This window comes from Callospermophilus lateralis, chromosome 14, assembly GCF_048772815.1.
Source record: "Callospermophilus lateralis isolate mCalLat2 chromosome 14, mCalLat2.hap1, whole genome shotgun sequence".
Classification (NCBI taxonomy): Eukaryota; Metazoa; Chordata; class Mammalia; order Rodentia; family Sciuridae; genus Callospermophilus; species Callospermophilus lateralis.
The window spans coordinates 96,918,982-96,942,628 of record NC_135318.1 but is presented as its reverse complement, the minus strand read 5'-3'; the positions used below and the strand labels follow the sequence as shown (position 1 = coordinate 96,942,628).

The following is a 23,647-nucleotide window of genomic DNA, read 5'->3' as shown; positions in this document are numbered from 1 at the left end:
TTTAAGGAGTATTTTATAAAACCATTGTTGAATAACAGCTTTAATGGAGAAGTTCATATACCACAAAATTCACCCTTACACCATTTCCGCTTGGTATTTTTTAGTGTATGCATAGTGTGTGCAGCCATTACCACTATCTCTTCCAAAACTTTCTACCACTCCAGAGAAACACATATATACCAGTTAGCATCTCCCTTACTCCCCTCAGCAACTACTGATACACTGCTGGTCTCTATCCAAAACCTGTTATATAAATGGAATTATATAATATGTGGCCTTCCGTGACTTTTTATTCCACTTACCATAATATTTCCAAGGTTCATCTGTGTGCAGCATCAATCTCATCACATCCAGTGGTGCAGGTGGTGCCACATTTTATTTATCCATTCATCAGCTGATGAACTAGGTTGTTTCCATTTTGTGTCACTGTGACTAATGCTGTGAGCATCTCTGACCAAGTTTTGCGTGGACATGTTTCATTTCTCTTTGAATATATAACTCAGAGTGGAGCTACAATATTGTATGAGAACTCCAACTTTAGCATTTTGATGAACTGTCACAATTCTCCCCAGTGGCTGCACTACCCTTTTACATATCCAACAATCTCCACATCATCTCCAACAGTTGTTGCTATTTATTTTGATTACAGCCATTCTACTGAGTATGAAGTAGTATCCAACTGGGATTTTGATTTGCATTTCCCGAATAGCTAATGATTTGGGCATGTTTTCCTGTGTTTATTTGCCATCTGTATGTTATCTTCAGAGAAATGTCTATTCAGGTCCTTAGTCCAGTTTTCAGTTGTCTTTTTATTGCTGATTTGTAAGAGCTCTTTATACGTGTAAATACGAGTCCTTCAAAGATAACTAATTAGCCAATGTCTTTTCCAGTCTGTGACTTGCCTTTTCACTTTCTTATTGACACTCATCAAAGCATGATTTTAACATTGGTGCATTGCAATTGTATCTAGATACACCAAAATAATAAATAAATTGCAATGCACCAATGTAGAATCATATTTGTCTTTTTTTTTTTTTTTTGGACTGGCTTTCATCATTCAGCAAAATGTTCTCTAGGTTCAGCCATACTGTAGTGTCAGAATTTTCTCCCGTTTTAAAGCCAAACAATATTCCAAATAATATTCCAGCTCATGTCGATATCACGTGCTCATGTGCTCGTCCATCAGTGGACACCTGCTCGCTCCCACCTTTGAGCTGCTGTGGACATGTGTCCACAGATGTCCCAGGGGCCCTGCTCCAGTGTGGGCACACACCCAGCAGTGGAGGTGCTGAGGCATCAGTGATTGTCTTCGATGTTCTGAGGAACTGCCATGCGTTTTTCCACAGCAGCCATGCTGGTCTCCATTCCTGTCCGCGGCGCACAGGGACTGCAACTTTTCCACATCTTGTTAACACTGACATTTCTGTTCTTTGAATGATGCCATCCTAGGGGACATGAAGTGGCATCTCACTGTGTTTTGGTTTGCATTTTTCTAATCAGCAATGATGACAACATTGTTTCATGTGCTTGTTGACCCTTTTCCTGTCTTCGGAGAAATGGCCTTAGGTCCCTTTTCCATTTGTAAATTGAGTCATTTCCTTTTTTGGTGTCACGGTGAAGAAATCATTTCCCAGTCCAATAAAGCTCTCCCCCTTTGTTTTCTAGAAGTTTGAATGGTTTTATCTCTTAGGTCTTTACTAGATTTTGAGTTGATTTTGTATATGATGTAAGGGTCTAAATACTTTTTTTTTTTTTTTTTGTACGTGATATCTAATCTCTCAACATCATTTATTGAAAAGACTGTCCTTTCCCCCATTGAATGGTGTGGCACCCTTGTGGAAAAACATTTGCCCATATATGCCAAGGATAATTTCTGAGCTCACTATTCTATTACATTAGTCTATATCTGTATTTTTGCAGTACTGGAGTCTGAACCCAGAGGTGCTCTACCACTGCCACAGCCACATCACTACCCTTATTATTAATATTTTTACTTTGAGACAGGGTCTTGCCAAGTTGCTGAAGCTGGCCTTGAACTTGTGATCCTCCTGCCTCAGCCTCCTGATTCGCTGGGATTATAGGTGAGCGCCAGTGCACCAAGCTATATATGTTTTTAAGCTAGCCAGTTTCACACTGTTGTGATTCTTGCAGTTTCGCAGTAAGTTTTGAAATCATATGAAACCTTCAGCTTTGTCCCTTTTCAAGATTGCCCATTTGGAGGCCTTTGGAGGTCCCCTATGGATTTTTCCATTTCTGGAAAAAAAAAAAAAATGCTGATGCGATTCCGACAGGAAGTGCACTGCATCTATGCACAGCAAAGCTGGGCCCTGCGGGAGCTTCTTGTAAGACCAACCCAATAGCAGCTTAAAAGAGAGACATTTTAGGAAACAAGAAAGAAAATGTGACACAAAAACAGGAGTTCACGTTACTCCAGATGGAACCTTCTGTGAGGGCATGGCTGGAGATGATGCTGGCTGGAAGGGCCACCCCGGGAGCTCAGCAGTACATCCAGACATGGCCAGGCTGGCCAAGAGGAAGGAGTCACTCTGACCTTAGCAAATTCAAATACAGCATGTGCCTTGTGCCAAAATAATTCTAGGTGGATTAATCTAAGAATTCAATGGAATAAAAAAATACTGGAAATAAGAACAAGTGAATATTGAAAACACCATCTTGAGGCAAGAAAGCCAAGGCAGAAAGCACGAGTAGTATCCGAGCATGCATAGACTGGGTCATGCAGGTGCCAGCAAGACACAAGTCCAGGCCCACAGTGCACACAGGCCACACTCCACTTCAGAGGCAAAGATGTGGCTGCCCACCTGTGTCACCTGTAGTGGTGAGTCCAAGATGTGTTTAGAATAAGCATCAAGCAGAAGGACAGGCACACGACTACATAACAGCTTCTGCATACCTCCCCCATAGCAAAGCCAAGACGGCTGACCATTAGGTGTGAAAAATCTGTAACAGGCGACAGAGGAGTTGACAAGCGGAGTTGCAAAAACATGAACATCAGTGAAAGTACAAAAAGTGTCTGATCTTCTCGCTAATCCAAGAAACAGGCATTGAACGATGTTGTTTCCAGCTTGAATGAGAATAAAGAGGAAAGGCAGCGGCTTCTCTTTTTGGGAGTTTAAATTCTCCTTGCGCAGACGCTTCTGTTAGTGGGAGCTTACCCGAGAGACCCCTGGGCTGTGTTCCTAGAAGCAGCTGTGGAGCTGCACGCGGCCATCCTGGTGAGGGAGCAACCACGAGCCACCTGCATTCCAGCAAGTCACATGGCAATGAGCCATGTCTGCCAGTGGGAAGGTGACCGTAACACACACAAGAGATGTCAAGAAACCTGTTCCAAGTCACCAGCCAGTGAGGAGCAGAACCTCGGGCTGTCTGCTGCTGACTTCCAGGCTCTTAACCCCACACCCTGCTGCCCCTCTGCTTCAAATTAAGTGAAAATGAGACTAAAGAGTGAGTCTTGTGTGGTACTCAATGCAGTGGCCAGCAACAAGCGTCCTGTACGAGTCTTTTCAACACAGGAGAATGAGTCAGGCAAGACCAAGTTCTGTGTTCTTGTCAGTGGTTTATTGTCATTCTAAGGACTAGCACATTTACAGCATACATGGCTTCGAATGAGCTAAGAATATATAAAACAGTAACTGTATGTTTATATATTAATACTGCCCAAAACAAATAAATAAAAGTATTTTAATGCACTAAGCTTGGCAAATACAACTGTGTGGGGACAAAACTGTATTATACAATGTTTTTACATCTTCAAAGGAAACTAAAGGCAACTGTGCTGCAGGAGCTCTGACAGAAACCCTGTGACATTTCCAATTGTCCCACATCTGGACATTTCTCTTTCAAGTGGCTCGGGGAGGTGCAGTGGGTGGAATGCTGCTGCGTGGTGACCTGTAATGGCGCCTGCCCCGCACAGCAACACTGGGTTCCTCCTCCTCCAGCTGCTGGCACCCTGGCTGTGCAGCGATGCCCCTGGGAGCCGGGCACAGTGCCTCCAGAGAGGATCCTGATGCCTGAATCTCCTTAGAGTTATGACGACCGATAACATAAAGCAGAACTTGGGAAGAAAATTCACATAAAGGTGCCACATGCAAAACTGCTGGCAGATGAGTCAACATTTGCCATAGTCCCTTTATAAATGCAGATAGTTAATGCTCTCTGGACAAAAAGAAGGGCAGAAAACAATATGGGTAACATTTAATTAAAAGAAAAACAAAGTTTTTCAAAAGGTTGAAATGAGAAAGAATGGAACTAAAAACTTACAAATTAAATGAAATGGTGGAGAGGGTGCCTTTGAATAGGGAGTGACACTTAAAGAGGAGATCTGATGCTAGCTGAACAGCCACCTGTGTAGGGGGTTGGTAGACAAAAGAGTTTCTCTGCCACTCTCCCTCCACCGTGAACTAGCATCGAGGGAGGGGCAGTCAGCCACAAGCACCCCTCATTAGTGTCCTCCACACACCAGCTCACTTCTCCCTCCCCGCTGGCACCAGGAGACAGCGAGTCTGTTAGCACCTGACTTCCAAGTAGGAAAGGCCCAGAGGGTCACCCAGTTCCACCCTACCTTATGCCCACTCCTCTGTATCCCTGCCAAGGACTGGTCCTGCCTGTGCCTCAGTGCCCCAGGCCCAGTGACTCTACTGGACATTTCTCAAGGAGACAAGAATATATCTAGACTTCTAGACTTAAGATATTCCCAAGGTGTTTACAAATCATTAGAATCATTAATATGTGCCATATATATTTCTTTTACAGCCTCTTAAATAACATGTAAACATAATTGTGAGAAACAACAGAATCGATAAAACACATAAACTCCTAAAGAAAAACAACTCTGCTAAGTGCAGAAAGACTCATCGTCACCTTTTATAAGATGACAAGACATAATTTCTATGAAATTCCTATGTTTCCTGGCCCATAAATCCCTTTCAAAATCTCATTTGAGGAGATACTTTCAACTGTTTCTCAATAGTCATCTTACATAACAGAATGAGAAGAGGAAAGTAACAATTATTGCAAACCTAAAAGTAAGACACTTTGTCAGATATTCAGACATGATTGTATTGTCTCGCAGAAGACCTACAGGATATCCCGCAAAATCTGAGAATGTTCAGGTATCCACTACTCTACAGTCCCCAATTCCCCACTGGAGTGTTGTTCCTCAGACACACCACGTTTAAGGTCCTCAGTTGGGTAATAAAGGGAGATGTGTGCTGTGGGCCCTAGGAGCAGAGCCTGCAACAGGGACGGTGACAGGGACCTCACTGCTAGCTTCATGTCTCAAGCGACACCTGTTCTGGAGCTTGTGTGGGACGGACAGAAGAGTGGCCCGAGGTGTGGGCTCCCTGGCAGGGGTGCCCTCATGGAGTTTCACCTCAGGTGGGCTGACTGGTCTTTCGCCTCTGGGTTTTCCAGGTGGTGGTGGCACAGGTGACTCACTGGAGCCGCCGTCCTCAATGAATGAGAACAACTAGCGTCTTTTCCCCAAAATATGAGTTAACATTTATTTTTCTGCCTGGGGTCTGATTGTTTTACTGTTTTACATTCAGATTTTTTAAAAGTAGATTATAATTCAATGCTTACTTCTAAGTTACTCAGTAGAAAAATAAGTTAGGCGAGCAGTGCCTATGTGGGCATCTGAAAAAGTCTTCTGGCATTCCAGACAAACCTAGCTGGAGGCTTACAGGTAGCTGTGGATGCCTGCCAGGTGGTGACAGCTGGAGGCTAATTAACTGGGTGCTGGTCACTATCCCCACTACTGAGCCACACATTACCTCCTATGGATTCCAACGGAAAAAACATGCTCCATAGACTCTTTAGTGAAATATTTTAAAAACACAAAAATAAAAACCAATCCTTCAGGTCTTCTTGAAGAATTCGTGTGTAACACTAGAGGGTACCCACATTTATCCTGTAACAGCTATTGAGAGGACACCGTGCTCACGTCTCAACTTTGCCGTAAGTCCCTTCGGGAGGCCTGTAATGCCTGGGGAAAGCCTTCAGCTGCAGGGAATTAAATGCATATTTGCGACTTCCAACATTCTTCATTGTATTTTCTCTCCGACAACCCTCACTGGGGAAAAAAACAAGCACAAGAAATGACAGCAGTAAAAAAGGAAAAAAGAAAAGACTTAAACTAAGATGAAATGAATCATTTTCATAGCATTAAAAAAAAGTTAATTTAAATGGGTGCCGGACTCGTCTATGACAAATACACACAGAAGATGGCGGGTTTCTGAACGAGGCAACTAAGAAGCACAGAGATGGATACATGCTGAAAGGGGCTGGGAGTTTTGCATTTCTAATGCAGTGCTGTACCCAAATGGAAGCAATTATTTTTAAGTTACTATCTCATCCTGTATCTCAAGCCTAGTTATCTGGGTTCTATCATAATTCATGGTTCAAAGGCTGTATCACATAGCAAATTAAATGGGACAAGAACTCCTCCTCCTCTTACCAAAGTCTTTAACGAGCTGCACTTCTGCATGTTAACAACAGTTGTAATCATATCAAATGCAATGTGCTGATTTTCCCTGCAGAATCAATCCAGTATGTAGCAAAGCCATTTGGCTAAGAAGGCTGTCCTGACACCCACCTCCACCTAGGGGCCAGCTGTTCTAGAGTAAAGGGACCCCACGGGCCTTGCACTGCACGGCTATTGGGGCTAGGGCTGTGGCAGAGTGACCCAAATGAGGTCACCTAGTGATACCAGCCGCCTTCTCTGGGTAGACTGCCCTCACGGTGGGCACCTCAGGTGCCAGGGGGAGCCACAGTGCCCTTCCCTAGAGAACTCAATACCAGCATCATCTTCGGGCTGCTCTCGATGGCAGGTTGTCATGGCAACCTGCTGGCAAAACAGATGGTGCTGGGAGGATGCATGGGCAAGGCAGGCTCACATTCTCAGTGGGAGAACTCAGGGGAATTCTCTGGGAAAGGTCCTGGTACAGACATAAAATTAATAGGCAGAAGCAATTCTGAATGTAAACGGCTTCCCACAGCACAGTGTGACTTGGTACTGTTACCTTGTTCTAACATTGGCAATGAAATCATCTAGTTATCAAGTTTAGTATAAAATCCCCCTTATGAGATGTAAAATTTGCAGTTACAAAGAAACAGTGATTTAAAAAAAATACTTCAAATTGTGTGAAGACCATTATGTCATGCATTTAAAAAAATATCAGTGGCAATTGCTCAAGCCTTGTAAGTGAAAAGGACAGTCTCATTATCAAGAACATGTAAAAGAGTTTTTGGTAAGATAGTAATTTTTATTCAAAAGATAAGCTTGAGTATTTTTTTAAAAAGTATCCACCTGATTCTTTTAACTAACATAGTGACTCAGGTGTGCTTCCTTGTCCCAAAGCCTCAAGCCCTCAGCTGGACATGTGTCATCTAAGCTGAACACTTGGGCCACATGAGCAGGGTCCCCAGAGTAAATAATGATCATGTTTGTATAATATTCAGAAATCACAGAAAAATATAATTCTATTTAAAGCAGAAGCTGTAGGCTCCTACACAGTTAATATCCGTTAACCTTTGGAAGCTCTTACATTAATGGACTATTTCAGATATGGCTTCTCCATTTACATAGAAACATACAAACATCTCAAAAACTGCCTGTCACTAGTAAATGCCAAACTCCCTTGAGGAGCAGGAAGAATAATTTGGGAACTTTTATGTTCTCCTGTATTTACATGTGAAAGGAGCTAACCCCTGATTTAGCTGGCTGAACAGATTATACATGAAATTATAATCAAGATTATACTGTCATTTCAATTTAGTTATAAATCAAATTTTTTTCTCCCAAGTATTTGCATTTATACAATTGGCTGCTGTGGCTGATCTGGTTGACAGTAACATACTGTCAATGGTCACCATGTGATCTGCTAGTTCCATGAGCTGGCACTAAAGCTGGGGACCAGGGCTGCATATGCTGAGATGAAATGGGATGGATTTTAACAAGAGGTATTAATTATTCTGAAGCTACGTGATTTTTAAAATCCTACCAGCAAGTTATTAATTTTCAAGGATTTGGATGGAAACCCTACATGACAATTAATTTTAAGGGAACCACTGACCTCCCTTTCCAGTAGGGATCAGTACCTCAGACCTCATCTGGAGACTTCAGAGCCTCAGCGATTCCACATCAGACATGGGGAGTTGCCTTGTGGAAGGACAGTATGCCCATCTTTTAAGATCTTGGCTTGAACGAGCCCCCAGAATAAACAGTGACAGTCACAGTAGTTGAAAGAACTGGCACCACCCAGTGGGAACTGCTTCTGAGTGTGGTTCTCTGATTCCAGAGGGATGACCTAATGCCGAGGTCTGGGTGGCTGGCGCCTAAGATGCCTCAATGCCTGGATTGCTTCTGAAGCATCACCCATGGCAGTGCCTCCTCTGTCCTGAACCAAATCCCATCCCTGCTCCATCCGGCCTGATTCTCACTAAAGCAGACAAGATTTTGAAATGTATTTGGCCTGATTTCATGAGCAAAAAGCCTTAGTGACATTTAAAATTCAGCATAAAAGGAGAGCGTCCTGAAAGAAAAGAAGCTAGCTTCCCCTCCTGCCTAGACTGGTATCATGGTGCTTCCTAAGATCAGTCTTCCATGACTGGAGGCTCCTAGAAGCGACTGGAGGAGACGGAACACTCCATCCTCCCCTCCTTCCATTCTCTCTCTCTCTTAACCCAACAGCCATGCCTGTGCTGGATAGGAAGGTGTTGCTGGCACCATGGCTGGCGAGGATCAGGCCTTGCTGTCCTGGAGGCCCCCTCAGAGGGTTCCTCTGGCCGCCACAGCTCCCCTTTGCTGTGAAGTGGGGTTCTGAGAGGAGCCCCCGCAAGGTGCCATAGAGCACCTGGGCTCTGCGGGAGGGAGGGCGCTGTGTGTAGTCAGAGGGCCTCCCTCCTCTCCGCCCAGCCACTAGCTCCACCCTGGAGGTAGGCGTGTGCATGGGCTGCCACCACGGGCATCAGGATGCATCGCCCAGATGGGAACAGGAGGCTGTGGGGTCCATTTTCCCACTTTCAAATGAAGCAAATAAAATGGCCTTAGAGAGCTGAAGTACATACCTTTAGGCAAAAGAGGGCAAGCATCAAACACCTTCCAGAGAAGCACAGACCGGCAGGACACTGCCTAGTGACTAGTGTCAGTGGGCTACAGCACAACACCACCCCTCAGCTGGCAGGCAGTGAACCTTCACTGGAGGATGCAAGGAACCATACTTATTCCAGAGGAGACAAATGAACTCTCCCATGGTGTGACAGAGGTGACACATGTCCTTGGAATCCTGCCAGTGCTGGGGGGTCTAGAAAGAAGGGCATCCTTGGGCTGTGACAAAGATGGTCTTACACTGTATCAGTTGGATTCTGGCCTTTGTACTACTTCTGTGTTTCCTAGTGTGCAACTCCGGGCTGATGCCAATTCAGAGAAGCCCCAGAGTAAGGGCTGGAAGTCTTGGAGAGAGGAGAGAGAGGCCAGCTTCTGTAGTGAACTGGATTTTTGTGTACCAAGGCATTAAGGTTCTGGGAAAGCCAGATTCTCTAGTTCAACCCAGTTTTTCCAGAATGGTAAAAAGAAATCCACTCATAAAACACAGCATATGGGGAAGTGACTACCTCCCGTGTTCCAATGCTGGAGGAGCAAAACCAGAAGCACAATATGATATGAACTGGACAAGAGAGAAGCCACTGTTTCTTACACAGGGCGTGTGGAATTTCCCCAGATTTATGTGGTCACTTTTACAAATGTGATGTCAATCTCCTGCCACACTTTGAACATACTGTTTTAGGGACACTGCATGTTAAAATCAACCAGAAACCACAGTGACCTCTCTTCTCAGCTCCATCTGCCACAATTGACCAAAAGTTAGACTTTCATTTTTTGGTAGTTTTCCTTTGATTAGTTTTTTGTTCATTATTAACCATATTTGATTAGTAAGAGAGAAAAGCTTTCTGAATTTCAATTTGGAATTAAAGATATCATTTTAAAAATGAAAAATGGTATCAAGAAAAATAAATGTATATGACTTTAATGGCCTTTTGTTATTCTGTGCATGAATTCTTGGAGCCAGTTTTAATAAATTTAAAGAGTGAAGATGAACCTGAGTCTCGTGCAGTATGTAATCTTCATGTGCCTGACTTGGTACAAGGTGTTCTGTGGTCACAGCCTGTTACCCCAATCAAAAATAATAAACACAAGCAAGGAGATGTTAGGATTCTGCAAACTGTTTGCTACTATAATCCAGGGACTACGCTTTGAAATGAAAGCAGAAAGTACATGTCCTATTAAATAGGTTAACTAGATGAGCCAGTTATAAAGCATCTATATATATGTCTTTTCATTTTTCTTCAAAAGGAAAGGAAAGTTTCGCAGTACACTTAAAGAATAGTATCAAATATACAAATATTTCCAGACAGAACTCCCTTCTCTTGGAAATAGGGCACATTGAGATGTACAGGTAATAAATAGTTTTACATCAGAGGGTAAGAGATCTGGTACAAGTAATTGCAAGCCAGCTAGATTAACGCAGGAATGTTAGGGTACCATTGAGAACATGTTACAAGCACTGAAGACGCTAGATTAAATGAACAAGTCCTCTTGATGAAATAATTTGGCAGGTATTTACAGTTGAGAAGACAAAACGTCAAACTGTAAGGCATGAGATATTTCTTGGCAGACCACGCTCTGACACCTTCCTTCTGTCCATTTAGGTACTCGGTGGCTGGACATATTCGGGCACTTTTGTTTTTCTTGTGACTTATTAATTTTTCATAATGATATTCATTTGCAACGCAATTTGGTCACCAGGTATGCTATGCTCAGAAAGAGCCACACAATCAGTAAATTGGGGCTCAGAGCTAATAAAGGAATGGAACAGAGGAGGCTGGGGTCTAGCCTTAAGTCTCGGATGGGCACCAGGCCGCTCAAGTTCTTCTGGGTGACTACCTCCCGTGTTCCAATGCTGTGAAAAGGAAAAAGTTTGGGAGAAAGGAAAAGAAAAAAGGAAAGGAAGAAAGAAAAAAGAGACACGTGCGATGGATGTTACCCAAAAGTATGGAAAAAAAGAGGAGAACCAAAATATAAAACAAAAGGAAACAATGGAATGGAGCCACAACAGAAAGAAAAAATGATATCAGAGAGGGGATGAAAAAAGGACCAAACAAAACCAGCACAGTTACGGGAAAAGAAAGGAGAGAAAGAGAAGTGAAAATAAGAAAAAATACTGCAGTTTACTGAAAATAAACACATGTAGGTTGAAACAATGGTTTTCCATGTTCACCCTCTCTCGGTTGGCCAAGCACAGCTCCATGCCGCCCACCATGCCCCACATGCTGCAGACGGGCATTTCTGAGACGCAAGCTGAACATGAAGAACCATGGGGGTTGACCTTCTCACAGATGCCTGAGCATCAGCTGGCATGACACAGCAGGCCAAAGCTGCCTCTTGGTTAACTGCACAAACAAAAACCATTTACCCAAAGTTCCAAAGGAGCATCCTCCCCAGACCCACCCTGTCGCAGGCGAAGCAGTGGCAGAGCCTGAGCGATGGTGCCTCCAGTTTGCACACATCTGTTTTATGTGCTGACTCCTGAGAAGGAAGTCCAATCCCACGCTAGAAATTTTATCTTTCCCCCTTTTGTGCTAAAGAAGAAATGTACCGGGGGCTGGAGGTGAAGGAGTAGCTCAGGGGTATAGTACTGGCAAGGTGCTGGTGCTGGGTTCAATCCAAAAACATGAAAAAGAAATGCACCGAGATGAGATGGCAATTAGGACACCAGACTCCAGAGCCACAGCCACATCCACGTCCACCAAGTAGCAACAGTACAGAGCCAGAGGCCCCAGGGCAGAGCAGGCAGCTGGGAGCGTCCATCTGGAGATGAGGAGGCCCAGGGCCAGGGTCCCTCCTAAGCTGAGTCCTCTGAGCTTCCCAGGGAGGCCCTGCTAGGATGTGCTGTCCTGGCAGGGAATGCTCTCCCGGCAGGCACTGGCTAATGGTCTCATTTCCTACCAATACAGGCTGCTGGGTCACTGTGGCTGCTCAGGAAGGCCTGCTGTGTAAGGGTTCCAGCCCCAGTGGGCACAGAGGAACACCGCTGGTGTGTGCTGTACACTCCCAAGGCTACAAGAACTGAGTGTGTGACTCTCCTCCCAGCTCTGTGGTCACAGGTGCCACACTCAAGGCTTGAATGGGCCCTGGTAGAGTTATTTATGCCACAAAAAGTGGGAAACACTACAGATCAGGTCTTTTTTGGAGAGAGCTTGTCACTGGACGTTTAAGCACAGTGCTGGCCACCACCCTCAGTCTCCAGGAGTCAGTGGGTGTCAGCTTTGCTCCCCCTGCACCCCACATGCGCATGCCACACTATTCCATCTAGTAAAATGTGAGGGAGGGAGCAAGAGAACCAAAGAGCTCCCTCTACTTAAGGGCACAGAGGTTATCACTGCCTTCTCAGGGCTCTCAGGTGACCTGTGGGTGCTGGTGATCACAGAGTCAGATGCCAGCTAGCAACGCAGCCACTCAGGCTTGCAGTCAGCTAACAGGTAAATGTCTCCTCCACAGTGAACGATCAGCAATCAGAGTCAGGCATGGCAGTGTCACTCAGAACAAATGCCTGGGACACTCACTGCCTGTGAGAGCCTGAGACACTACAGGGTCAGCACTGTTTTATTTTTAAGACTCTTAAATAATTATTAAAGTAAGACATGTTCGCTGTAGAGATTTTAGAAAATTCAGAAAAAAATGAAAATTTAAAAAGACATCTGTCACTGGAAGCAGAGGAAGGTCAAAGGAGTGGCACCCATCCCCTCTGAAGAGGGTCCATCTCTGTTCAGGATCTCAGGTCCCCTCAGGAGTAGAGAGAGGCACCCTGACTACAGTCTCTGAAGGGCTGGGAACAAGGGCAGTGATGACAGTTCTCAATGAGGGTGGTGGGTGGGCACCAACCCTGGGCAGAAGTATGACTGGTCTGGGAGCCACTTGCCAACAGGTATTAAAACTACTGAGAATCCTCACAAAGATTTATGCTTTTTAACCTAAAAAATCAATTTGGGGGTTGGGGTTGTGGCTCAGTGGTAGAACGCTTGTCTGGCATGTGTGAGGCACTGGGTTCGATTCTCAGCACCACATATAAATAAATAAAATAAAGGGTCTATCATCAACAACAAGATATTTTAAAAAATCAACTTGGAAAATGCAGGTAGGAAAATATATAAGGATATTCACTGCACTGTTGATTTATAATGCTGTCAAATCATAAGCAGCTTAAATAGTCAATAAAAAATTAGATTTATCATGATGTGTTAAAAGGGATAAGATCTATATTTATTAAACTGAAAAGAATGCTCACAATAATTAAATGAAAAAAAGTAGTCTATAGTGGGGGTGGTGGCCAGGCCTGTAACACCTGACTCATGAGGCTGAAGCAGGGGGATTGCAAAGCTCAAGACCAGCTTCAGCAACTTAGCAAGACCTTATCTTAAAATAAAATATAAAAAAGGGGGTGGGGATGAGGCTTTGTGGTTAAGTTCCCCCCAGGTTCAATCCCCAGTACCCCCCCCAAAAAAAGTGGGGAGACTGTGCATATAACTGCATTTATTTGTGCATACGAGTGTATTTGGCTTATGTGTTATTCAGGGACTAATTAACCAAGGTGTGCATTAACTAACTCACACCCGCATGTATGTATGTATGTATGTATCCATCCATCCATCCATCCATCCATCCTAAAGAATTTATTTCAGTAGTTAACATGGCTATTGGTTAATAGTAGGTATAGAGGGTTCTGCAGGCTGTGTGTTTGTGTTTTCTAATTTTCCTGCTAGGACTATCAATTACTTATGTGATTAAGAGTTATAGAAATTACTTTGTTATACAAAATTACATGCAAGAGGAAGTGAGGGGAAAGGGAAAAAAACAAGGGGGAGAAATGAATTACAGTAGATGGGGTAGAGAGAGAGTGGGGGGGGAGGGGAGGGAGGATAGTAGGGGATAGGAAAGGCAGCAGAATACAACAGACATTAGTATGGCAATATGTAAATCAGTGGATGTGTAACCGATGTGATTCTGCAATCTGTATACGGGGTAAAAATGGGAGTTCATAACCCACTTGAATCAAAGTGTGAAATATGATATGTCAAGAACTATGTAATGTTTTGAACAACCAACAATAAAAAATTAAAAAAAAATAAAAATTAAAAATTAAAAAAAAAAAGAAATTACTTGTGTGCTGTAATAGTTGTGATAGCTATCCTGGTATGCGGATGTAGCTCAGTGGTATAGCATATGCTTATTAGTGTGCTTGAAGTTTGTGATAGCTATCCTGGTCTGGGGATGTAGCTCAGTGGTATAGTGTATGCTTATTAGTGTGCTTGAAGTCCTGGGTTGAATCCCCAGCACAAAAACCAAAATAAAATAGCTGTCCTGCACGAAAAGCCCCAAGTGGCCTTGAGGTGGGCGGGGTGGCCCTCCCAGGTATAGGGCTTGGCAGGCCCTTAAGTTAAATTAGGTCTCTCTCTGGGGTCACTTTTTCCCTGGTCTCCTGAGACCCTGATGCTCAGATGTAGTCAGAATGGATCGTTGGTTTTGCTGAAATTGTTCACAAGCTCAAAACTAGAGAGCAACAGGCCTAATCTGGGGCTGTAACGACCTACTCAGTAGACTTGACCTGGGCTTGGCCTCTACAACACAGGGCCCCTGTCTGGCTCTCCCTTGCCTCTCTACTGGCAGAGGACTCTAGCTCCTGTGCCCTCCCCCCGCACCCCACAGCTCCTGGAGTGCGGGATGGCTACCAGGCTGTAGCACCAGGTTGCCTTGGATGGACGTGGAGCCTGAAGGACCCTGAAGCTCCTGAACACATGTCCTTGATCAAAAAAATTTTTAAAATTTTTTTTTAAAGTGCTCCCAAGCAGGGGTTATCTGAATCTCCACTGCTTCTCCATTGAGGGGCAAGGGATGGAGAGATGGACTGACCTTAACAGAGGCTTAGATGAACTTAGACAAAATGATGCCATTTTTACAAAATGCTGTCCTCAAGAGGCAAGAGCTCATGCATCACTTTTGTGCATTATTGTGAGAAGGTCAAATGTCAGAAACATACAGAAAGGATAAGAGAATCGAACACTTTAAAGAATTTGGTGAGAGGACAAATGATACAGAACACTCAGTAGAAGTGACCGTTGGAAACGAGACTTTAACAGCATTGGTGACTACATCGAAGGAGACAGGAAAGCCAGGTTTCTTATCCTTTCTTTTGGTATGTGAGGTAGGGCTGCCCAGCAGTGCTTGAAACAAGGCATCGATCAACAGTGGACAGTCTGAGTTCTGGGTTTCACTGCAAATACGCCTGCTGCCTCAGAATCAGGACGTCATTAGGGGGACGTGGCCAGGACACACTGACAACTGTCACCATAAAACACTCACTGGACACTTTGCTCATAAAAGCAAACTGTGCCCACTGCTCAAGAGGAAGCAGAGCAAACCAGTGCAACCTGCAGACGTGTCTCTTCACCCAAGTTTGGAAACACATAATGCACATGTGGAAGGCACTGAAGATGACCCACTCAGAGGCCAGAGCCACACACAGGGTCTCCTACAGAAAGAGAAGAGGCCTGCAGAGAAAGCACAGGCCCCAAGACCCACCCATAGTCAGGCAGGTGGCCTGGGGATGCCACAGGTGTCCCTCCTCCTTAATTGCCTGCCCTTCTGCATTTCAGTGCAGTCCTGCTCAGGAAGACGGCAGCTCCTCCCCATCACCTTATGAGAACAAGAATGCTTCCTGAATTTGACAGGGCCAATGGTTTGACCAGTGGTCAAACTCTAGTAGGTGTCCGCGGGTGCGGGCCCGGCCAGGCACGGCTCATCTGCAGCTTACACGGGGAAGGGCGGGCAAGTGGCCCGCAGCGGCACTCACCTGCGCATGCACTCCAGGGCCTGCGTGAAGACCTGCGGGGCCATGCCGTGCTCGTGCTGCAGGATCAGGCACTGCTCCAGCGTCACCGACATGGCCGTGCGGTCCTTGGCACTCTTGCAGCTGGTGAACCGGACCCCGTTAAGGCGGCGGCAGATCTGCCAACAGGAAGCAGGCTGTGCTGAGGAGGGGACACTGCAAAGGGGAGCATATCTGCTCCCAAGTGGGCTCCCCACAAGCCTGGCAGGGTAGCTCCATGCCCAGTCCCAGCAACAGGAACCAAGTAACCTGCAAACAGGCGCTGCTTGGAGGCCCTGCTGCTCCAAGGCTCTGTCTTCATGGTGCCTTCCTGTTCCTTGAGTGCTCTCTTCCTGTCCTCTCCCATGGGACACTCCTCCCAAGCCCAGCTTTCCTCCTTCTTGCAGTATTACTGCTCTTCTTCGACCCTCCCAGCTGTCCCCTTCCAAGCCATCCTGGGACCTTCCTGGCATGTCTAGCCCTTTACTGCCAGCCCCCAAGCAGAGAAAGCACTGAAGATGACCACACAGGGGAGGCCAGAGCCACTCACAGAGTCTCTTGTTCCTGGTCAGGTCTCCAGGCCTCAGGAAGGCAGGGACAGACCCACTGGTCTCAGCTCTCCTTTACCCACACAGAGGGGAACAGTCCAGAGAAGCCACCTCCAACCACAGGCCCTTCTCCACTCCCACCTCCCTCAGGGTCCTGGGCACAGGGTCAGATACCAACAGATCCCTCCCAGACTGCTCAGTCACGTGGGTGAAGCAGGGCAGCCCCATACTGGGACAGGTCACTCTGCACCTCTTCTCCCAGTGGGAAGAACACTGAGGGCACTTCCTTTGCACCAGTAGATATAGTCCAAAGTTCACATCCCCAAGTCCAGTCAGCTTTAAAAGAGGAAAGAGGCTTTTTTTTTCTTTCTAAGTTTATGGCAGACTCTCTTAGCAGTACAACCAGACCTGAGCTGATGAGAGTATTTATACTTTTTATATGAATATTCATACTTCTCAATGAGGAAATATAAATGATTCTATGGGGCTGCCCCAGACTCCCCCAAGAAAATAAGGCACAGTGGGCCCTTGTATACACGGGTTCTGCATCTGGGGAGTCAATCAACTGCAAATCAAAAATACCAAAAGAAAAACTGCCTCTGTACTGAACATGAAGACTTTTTTCCTGGTCGTGACCATCTGTACAGTGTTCACACTGTACTCAGTGTCATAAGTCACCTAGAGATGATTCAAAGAGCACAGGAGGATGTGTGCAGGTTCTATCCTACACCCTTTATATTATATAGAGACTCAGCAGAGCATCCTTGGATTTTGGTATCTGCAAGGGGCCCTAGAACTGATCCCCTACAGTGCCATGGGATGGCTGTATTTATATGCACATATGTATTAGGTATATTATACATGTGTATACAACTTTCCACCGTATTTCTGCCCTAAAATCTGAAAAATCTGTGCATTTCAAAATATCTAGTCACAAGAAGTTTAGATAAGGGCCTGTGACCCTGTACCAGATACCGTACTGTGAGAGCAGGTCTGGCATTTAGTGAAAGGTCACCTAAGCTATACAATGGTGGGCTCTCAGTTACCTGTTGTACTCCAGAAAAATATTAGAATTATCATTGACTGCCCTGAAAACAGTGCTGCCCCTGCCTCTCAAGCCCGCAAAACCACTTGACATAAAAACAGTGAAGCCTTAAGAAACATGTTCAGAGAAAGGCAAATAGTCAAGGCCCTGGTTCAGATGAGACAATCAGGAAAAAAAGGCTTCTTTTAAGGTTAAAAAAAAAAAAAAAGACCAAAGTGACCCAAAACTAGCAAGGGTAAAACACAAATTTTGAAGTCAAAATTGATGAAGTAAGGATGAACTTGAACTTAGTGAGCTCACTACATCCTATAGATTGTTGACTTCATGACTCAAATATGAGGCATAAGCTGGAACTCTAAATAGACTCCAAAACCATTTAAATGGCACTTGGAGAGGTGGTGCATCCAGAGCTGGTGTGTGTGCCCACAATGTACCTGCAGTGCTAGGCTGCTAGCCCAGAGGGCCATCAGCCAGCCCTTGAGCTCTGGCCAAGTCTCCCTTCTATGAACCGAAGGGTCACACCTGACTCAAGGTATTCCAGCTCTTTAGCCAGAGACTCTGCTCATATACAGAAATGAAAAGAAATATGATCCAGAGAAGAGAAGCTCTGGGAATCTTGGTACCTCCCGCTGAGTTCCAGGGCTGGGCCGGTTATGCTGCCACAACCTGAATTAAACTCACAACCTCATTAGAAGAATTGAGTGACTAAGTAGGAAACTGCTCTGAGACCTAGACCCAAAGCAGTGACTTGGAACTCCACAAGTAAAGTTATGAAAACATATTTGCAGTGTAAGTACTTGGAGAACTGTGATCAGAATGGCAATATAGGCAAGGACTGTTTAAAGAGAGCTGAGAGTCCATCACAGTCTCTCTTCAAACCCATCATAAGCCAAAGGAGGCGGTGAGGTTGAGCTGGTATGCACTGTGTAGGCTTCTGAAGGTGCCGCCTGCCACCAGCCTGGCTACATGCCCCCAGGACAGACTGGCTCTAGCTTATCAGTGTCCTGGCAGCCCTAATGCAACCAACTCAAAGGCAATGTTCAGCATTTCCCAGAGTCTCAGAGCACGTTCAATTACTTTCTTTGTATCCTTAGGGAGGAATCTGCTCTCTCCACCCTGGTTCAGATTCCCACTGTCATTATTTTTGCTATGACGCTTGGTAGCAGGTATGGCTATGACCGCTTTCCTATCACAGCAAGTACCTCGGCAGCTTGCCAGAGGATGTCCACGTTCTTATTCTTCCGGGCATGGACGTTCTGACCCAGAAACCGCAGCAGTTCTGGCAGACAGGTCTGACTTCGGGATCGAGGTAGACCTGGAAAGTAAGAGGAGTCTGTGGGAGTGGAGCCATACCAAGGGTGCTGCTGCCAAGGACGTGGGAAAATGACCAATTCAGAGCCAAAGAAGAAGGGAGGGAGGAGCCAGGCAACTGGACATGGCAAGCTCTTGATTTCTTTCCCTGTGACATTAGTGTCACCTTCAAAGGGCAGTTGCTTTATCTCCTCTGAGCTCTCCCGAGAGGCTAGGGAGCAGAAGCTAAGGAACTATGGGGTATTATGGCCCCGGTACCTCTTCCAAGGGAAGTAGTTAGGAAGGAGTGAGGATAGTCCAGGTAGTCTCCAGAACCTCTGCCAAGGACGGAGAACCTCTGAGCCAAGGTGTATAGACCACTGCGCATGCAGCCTGGAAACCCTGGGGGAGTCTGGAAAGTGCAGCCTCCTCCAGGGGACCTCCACCCACACCTGGAGGAACACATTTCTGAAAGACCTAGGAGCCTCTCCTTGCTCTAACAGCCTCTCCTCCCACCACGGCAGTCCCTTCCAAGGCCCCCTGAACCCAAAGACCTGTCAGATGGCCTCACCTAAGCAGCCTGAGAGACTGACAAAAATCAAGGAAACTGCAACCATTCCTGAAGGCCCTCTAGGATCTTCACCATTGGGATTACCAAAGACAAAGAGCAGAGCTTCAGGTCAGCAGAGCCTCAGATCAACAGAGCCTGAGTCCTAAAATCAACCAAGTCCATGGCCTCCGGGTTCTAACCCCTCCATACACACATGCTCCCACCACACTCCAGGGTACCAGGATCCTTTGCTGATTGTTTCCTTTAGGGCGTTGGGCAGAACCAGAGAAACAGGAAGAAGCCTCCTGCCTGTGAGAGCTCTGTCTAGGACAGAGGCCTTTAGAAGCCCAGAAGATAAGGCTGGCCATAATCACCCCCCCACGAGCAGCTGTAGCCTCCGCCTGGCCTCCCAGTGAACAGCTGCCCACCAGCAAACCACAAGGGCTTGGGGGACATTGGGCTGCAGGGGCTCCAGCATCAGCCTTCCCGATCATGATTTTCTCTGAAACAAAAGGGTACCTGGGCAATGCTCATAAAAGCAAACTGTGCCCACTGCTCAAGAGGAAGCAGAGCAAACCAGTGCAACCTGCAGACGTGTCTCTTCACCCAAGTTTGGAAACACATAATGCACATGTGGAAGGCACTGAAGATGACCCACTCAGAGGCCAGAGCCACACACAGGGTCTCCTACAGAAACAGAAGAGGCCTGCAGAGAAAGCACAGGCCCCCAAGACCCACCCATAGTCAGGCAGGTGGCCTGGGGATGCCACAGGTGTCCCTCCTCCTTAATTGCCTGCCCTTCTGCATTTCAGTGCAGTCCTGCTCAGGAAGACGGCAGCTCCTCCCCATCACCTTATGAGAACAAGAATGCTTCCTGAATATGACAGGGCCAATGGTTTGACCAGTGGTCAAACTCTAGTAGGTGTCCGCGGGTGCGGGCCCGGCCAGGCACGGCTCATCTGCAGCTTACACGGGGAAGGGCGGGCAAGTGGCCCGCAGCGGCACTCACCTGCGCATGCACTCCAGGGCCTGCGTGAAGACACAGAGCTCCCCTTCCTAAGACTATCTGCTCCCACCTGCTGCCCAGTCTCGGGTGGCCTTGGTCTCTCCTCCCCGCTCACTGTCTTGGTTTCCTGGCTGATGTGCTGAACCCCTAGTCCATGGCCTGTCCCCCGTCCCTATGATAGCCAGGGTAAGATGCTACCTGGCTTGACATGGCTCCTGGGAGACTCACCCTCCTTCCTCGGGTCCCCATCTCTAGGTGCACACCAGAGCAGCACTCACCTCCCAGGAGTGCTGTGAGGATCAGATTAGATAATCCACATAGAGCAGGGGAAGAGGGCCAGACATGGCGAGGACCTGATGGATCTATCATTTTTTCTAACTGTGAGCACTGCTGAAAACCATGAGGGCGCCTCAGCGACTGGGTTGAGCCACTCCCTGCCTTAGTGACCGCCGCAGCTGAGAGGGTCCCTGCACTTAGCTCCATCTGACCCTGGCTGTGGTGCGTTGGGATTACCATGGGGATCTGGGCCACACCGCCTTCTCAAGGTCCTGTGCTCCCTTTCCTGGTGTTCCTGCAGTTTGGGGAGACTCAGGCTACCCACCTGAACTCAGGCATCTCCTCCATTCCACCCACACCTCTCTTTCCTTCCTTACTTCCCAGGGCACCTCTAACTGGGCTCTCCAGGACCTTGGTCTATGGCTGTCATCCTCTCACGTCTTCCAGCCATTCTCAAGTTCCTTCCTCAGGTGTCAAGCAAGTGCCAACATCCAGGAAGCTGCAGAGGTGTTTCCAACCTCCTCCGCCCTTGTCTTTCCAGGCACTGCCAATCTTTGGGACAGAGGGGTCCATTCCAAGGCATCACCATGTCATCATCCACGTGATCCCCCAGACCACTCCTCACCATTCTAACTGTCCTGAGAGGTCACCAGGGACTCCTGTCCACCAGAGCCCACCTGCACTCTCCTGCCCTCCCTATCTGGTTGTCCTGTGGAACCCCTTGTTCCCCATTGGTATTGGAGCACGTGGCTTCCTCCAGGCCCATTCCCAGACCTGTCCTCATCGGGCCTCTCAGTGAGCTCAGCCAAAGGGCTTCACTGGGGTTCCAATCTGTACTTCCCATGGGCCATATGCCCAGGTCACAAACCCAGCCAGGGCCTGAGCGTCACTCATCCCTGCCCTCCCACCTCTCCTCCCTGTGGGGGCGTCATTCCTGCTGCTGCTATCTCTGCAATCTTCACCCAGCGCCAGACTCTGTCTCTCCTTATGCACTATGTTCCTCTCTCGGTCTGAGGTGCTGGCTTCAAACAATCCCTGTGGAACAGATGCTCAGTCTGAAACCTTCCTAAATACCTCCTCCTCTGTGCATGCCCATGACGGTACCAGGTAAGACTAAAGAGAGCAAAATGCGATCTCAGCTGATATCTCCCAGTCTCCCAGGCTACCAGCCACCTGTGTCCTTCAATCCAATCAGCACATGGTGAACCAGCTGTCCCCAACCCTGCTTCCCACCTGAGTACCACCCAGCAAATACACATGCCTCTAGCTGGCCCCAAGGTGGTCCCTGACCACAGTCCCTCCTAACAGGGTGGCATCCTTCACTGCCCAGGCACATGGGCATCAGGGCCTGGCACCCTTTCTTCATCTGGACATAGGCACTAATATGGACTTTTCAGGGCTGCTGTGGACTCAGTAGAGAACTGTGTGTAGGGCTCTCAACCCATCAGAGACCTGGGAAGGTTCACTGATTTACTACCATTTCCCAACTCCAAGACCCACTCAGCCTTCCAACAGAAAGCAACTGGAGCTGGCATCTTCCCAGCCCATGTGTTCTCCCCTCTCTGGGCCCCATTAGAGGAATCTGGCCCACCTCCAGGGCAGGACAGGTCTCCTTTAGTCCAGCGAGGGAGCCCATGGCTGGAGGAGTGCTGCATGAGCAGCAGTGCACTTCAGGCAGGTGCAGGTCACACGTACTCTCGGGTTCTGACATGCCTCACGCATAGCATGTGCTCAGTGAGTCGGCTGGACTGAATTCAGGAGACTCTCGCATGTAAAGGTTGTACTGTGCCCTGGGTTCCTGAGTTCTGAGTTGCCAGAGCCTTCTCTGTAGCCCTCTCTTCACTGGGGGCAGAGAGAACTGTCCTCAGCAGAACTTACCTCCAGGGGACACTACAACAGGGGCCATCTTGCTCTCAAGCACCCAGCAAGGAGTTATCTTGCCAGCACCTTACTTTCTAAGTAACATGGAGGAAGTTGTGTGGGCAACTCAAACAGATCCCCTTGGCTGAGGGGGATGAGTCCTGAGTCCCTCATGCTCTCCCAGCAGGTGCACAGTGTCTACCACCAAATGTAGTCATTAGTGTCAGTGCTTCTGACAGCGTGTGGGAAAGCCCCACGTCATACACACTGGAAGAGAGACACAGCGGCTGCAGTACCAGGAGACTGCATTTCCAGTGGGTGGGATCCGATCTTCCAGCCAGGTGAACAGGCTGCCACGTATGTGACAGATAAGGAAGGAACAGCTTAGCATGCGCAGGCTTGTGCTCTGCGCCCCCGCCTACACACCAGCGAGGTGAGCCTGGTGGTATCGTCAATAAGCAGAGAGAACTCAGACATTCAAAGTGGTGAAATGGCAAGAGGCAGGGCCCACACGAGTGAAGGAATACTCACAATCCTCAGGCAAAACTTCCTTGAACTGTTCAAAGTAGGAATTTAACCGCACCAAACTCTCCACGTTGATAACTTCTTGTAAAGAGGTATCACCAAACCTTGAGAGGTTAAGGGAACACCATTAGTTGGCTCATGTTACTTTTTTCAAAAACATGCAGAATTGCATGAATGTGAATACAATGATTCTTTCTAACATTCCTTGCTCACATCTAAATTCTGAGCCACTCTCCTCCTTCTGAGCATGAAGTCATCTCTATAATGCTGGTGACCAATTTAATACAGTTTGTGGGCAGGAACAGTTTTGTGCCTAGGAGGTTATTAGAACCTGACCTGTGCCAAACCCAAGGACTCAAAGGCCTGCTTTGTGTGATGTGGGCACAGCTGTTCAGTGCAGAGTCCTTGTGCCTTCCTGCCCCAGAAGTTAGGAGAGGGGATGGCAGTGAGGTGTGGCTGTGGAGTGAGGACAGCCCTGTACTCAGATCTGAAGTCACTCTGGGTCTGCCGTGGGACACTGTTCTCTGGGCTACCCGAGGCCCTTGCTATCTCCTGGTCACACAGGGTCGCCTGAGTCCACCGCATGCTGCAAGCACATTTGTGCCCAAT

At 47.1% G+C, this 23,647-nt stretch overlaps 1 protein-coding gene across 8 annotated transcripts in view; it reads right to left on the bottom strand.

Annotated features, from left to right (window-relative positions):
* Positions 1–3,560: 3,560 nt before the first annotated feature.
* The window catches only part of Inpp4a (inositol polyphosphate-4-phosphatase type I A), a 135,807-nt gene continuing 115,720 nt past the window's right edge, over positions 3,561–23,647 (bottom strand). For all 8 annotated transcript variants that reach the window (XM_076833208.2, XM_076833206.2, XM_076833210.2 and 5 more), the window contains 4 exons: positions 23,045–23,142; positions 18,734–18,846; positions 15,924–16,078; positions 3,561–6,088 (listed from right to left, as the gene is read on the bottom strand). In XM_076833208.2, the coding sequence (XP_076689323.1) occupies positions 5,956–6,088; positions 15,924–16,078; positions 18,734–18,846; positions 23,045–23,142 (499 nt within the window). In that variant the 3' untranslated portion in view covers positions 3,561–5,955. The remainder of the gene's footprint in view (positions 6,089–15,923; positions 16,079–18,733; positions 18,847–23,044; positions 23,143–23,647) is intronic.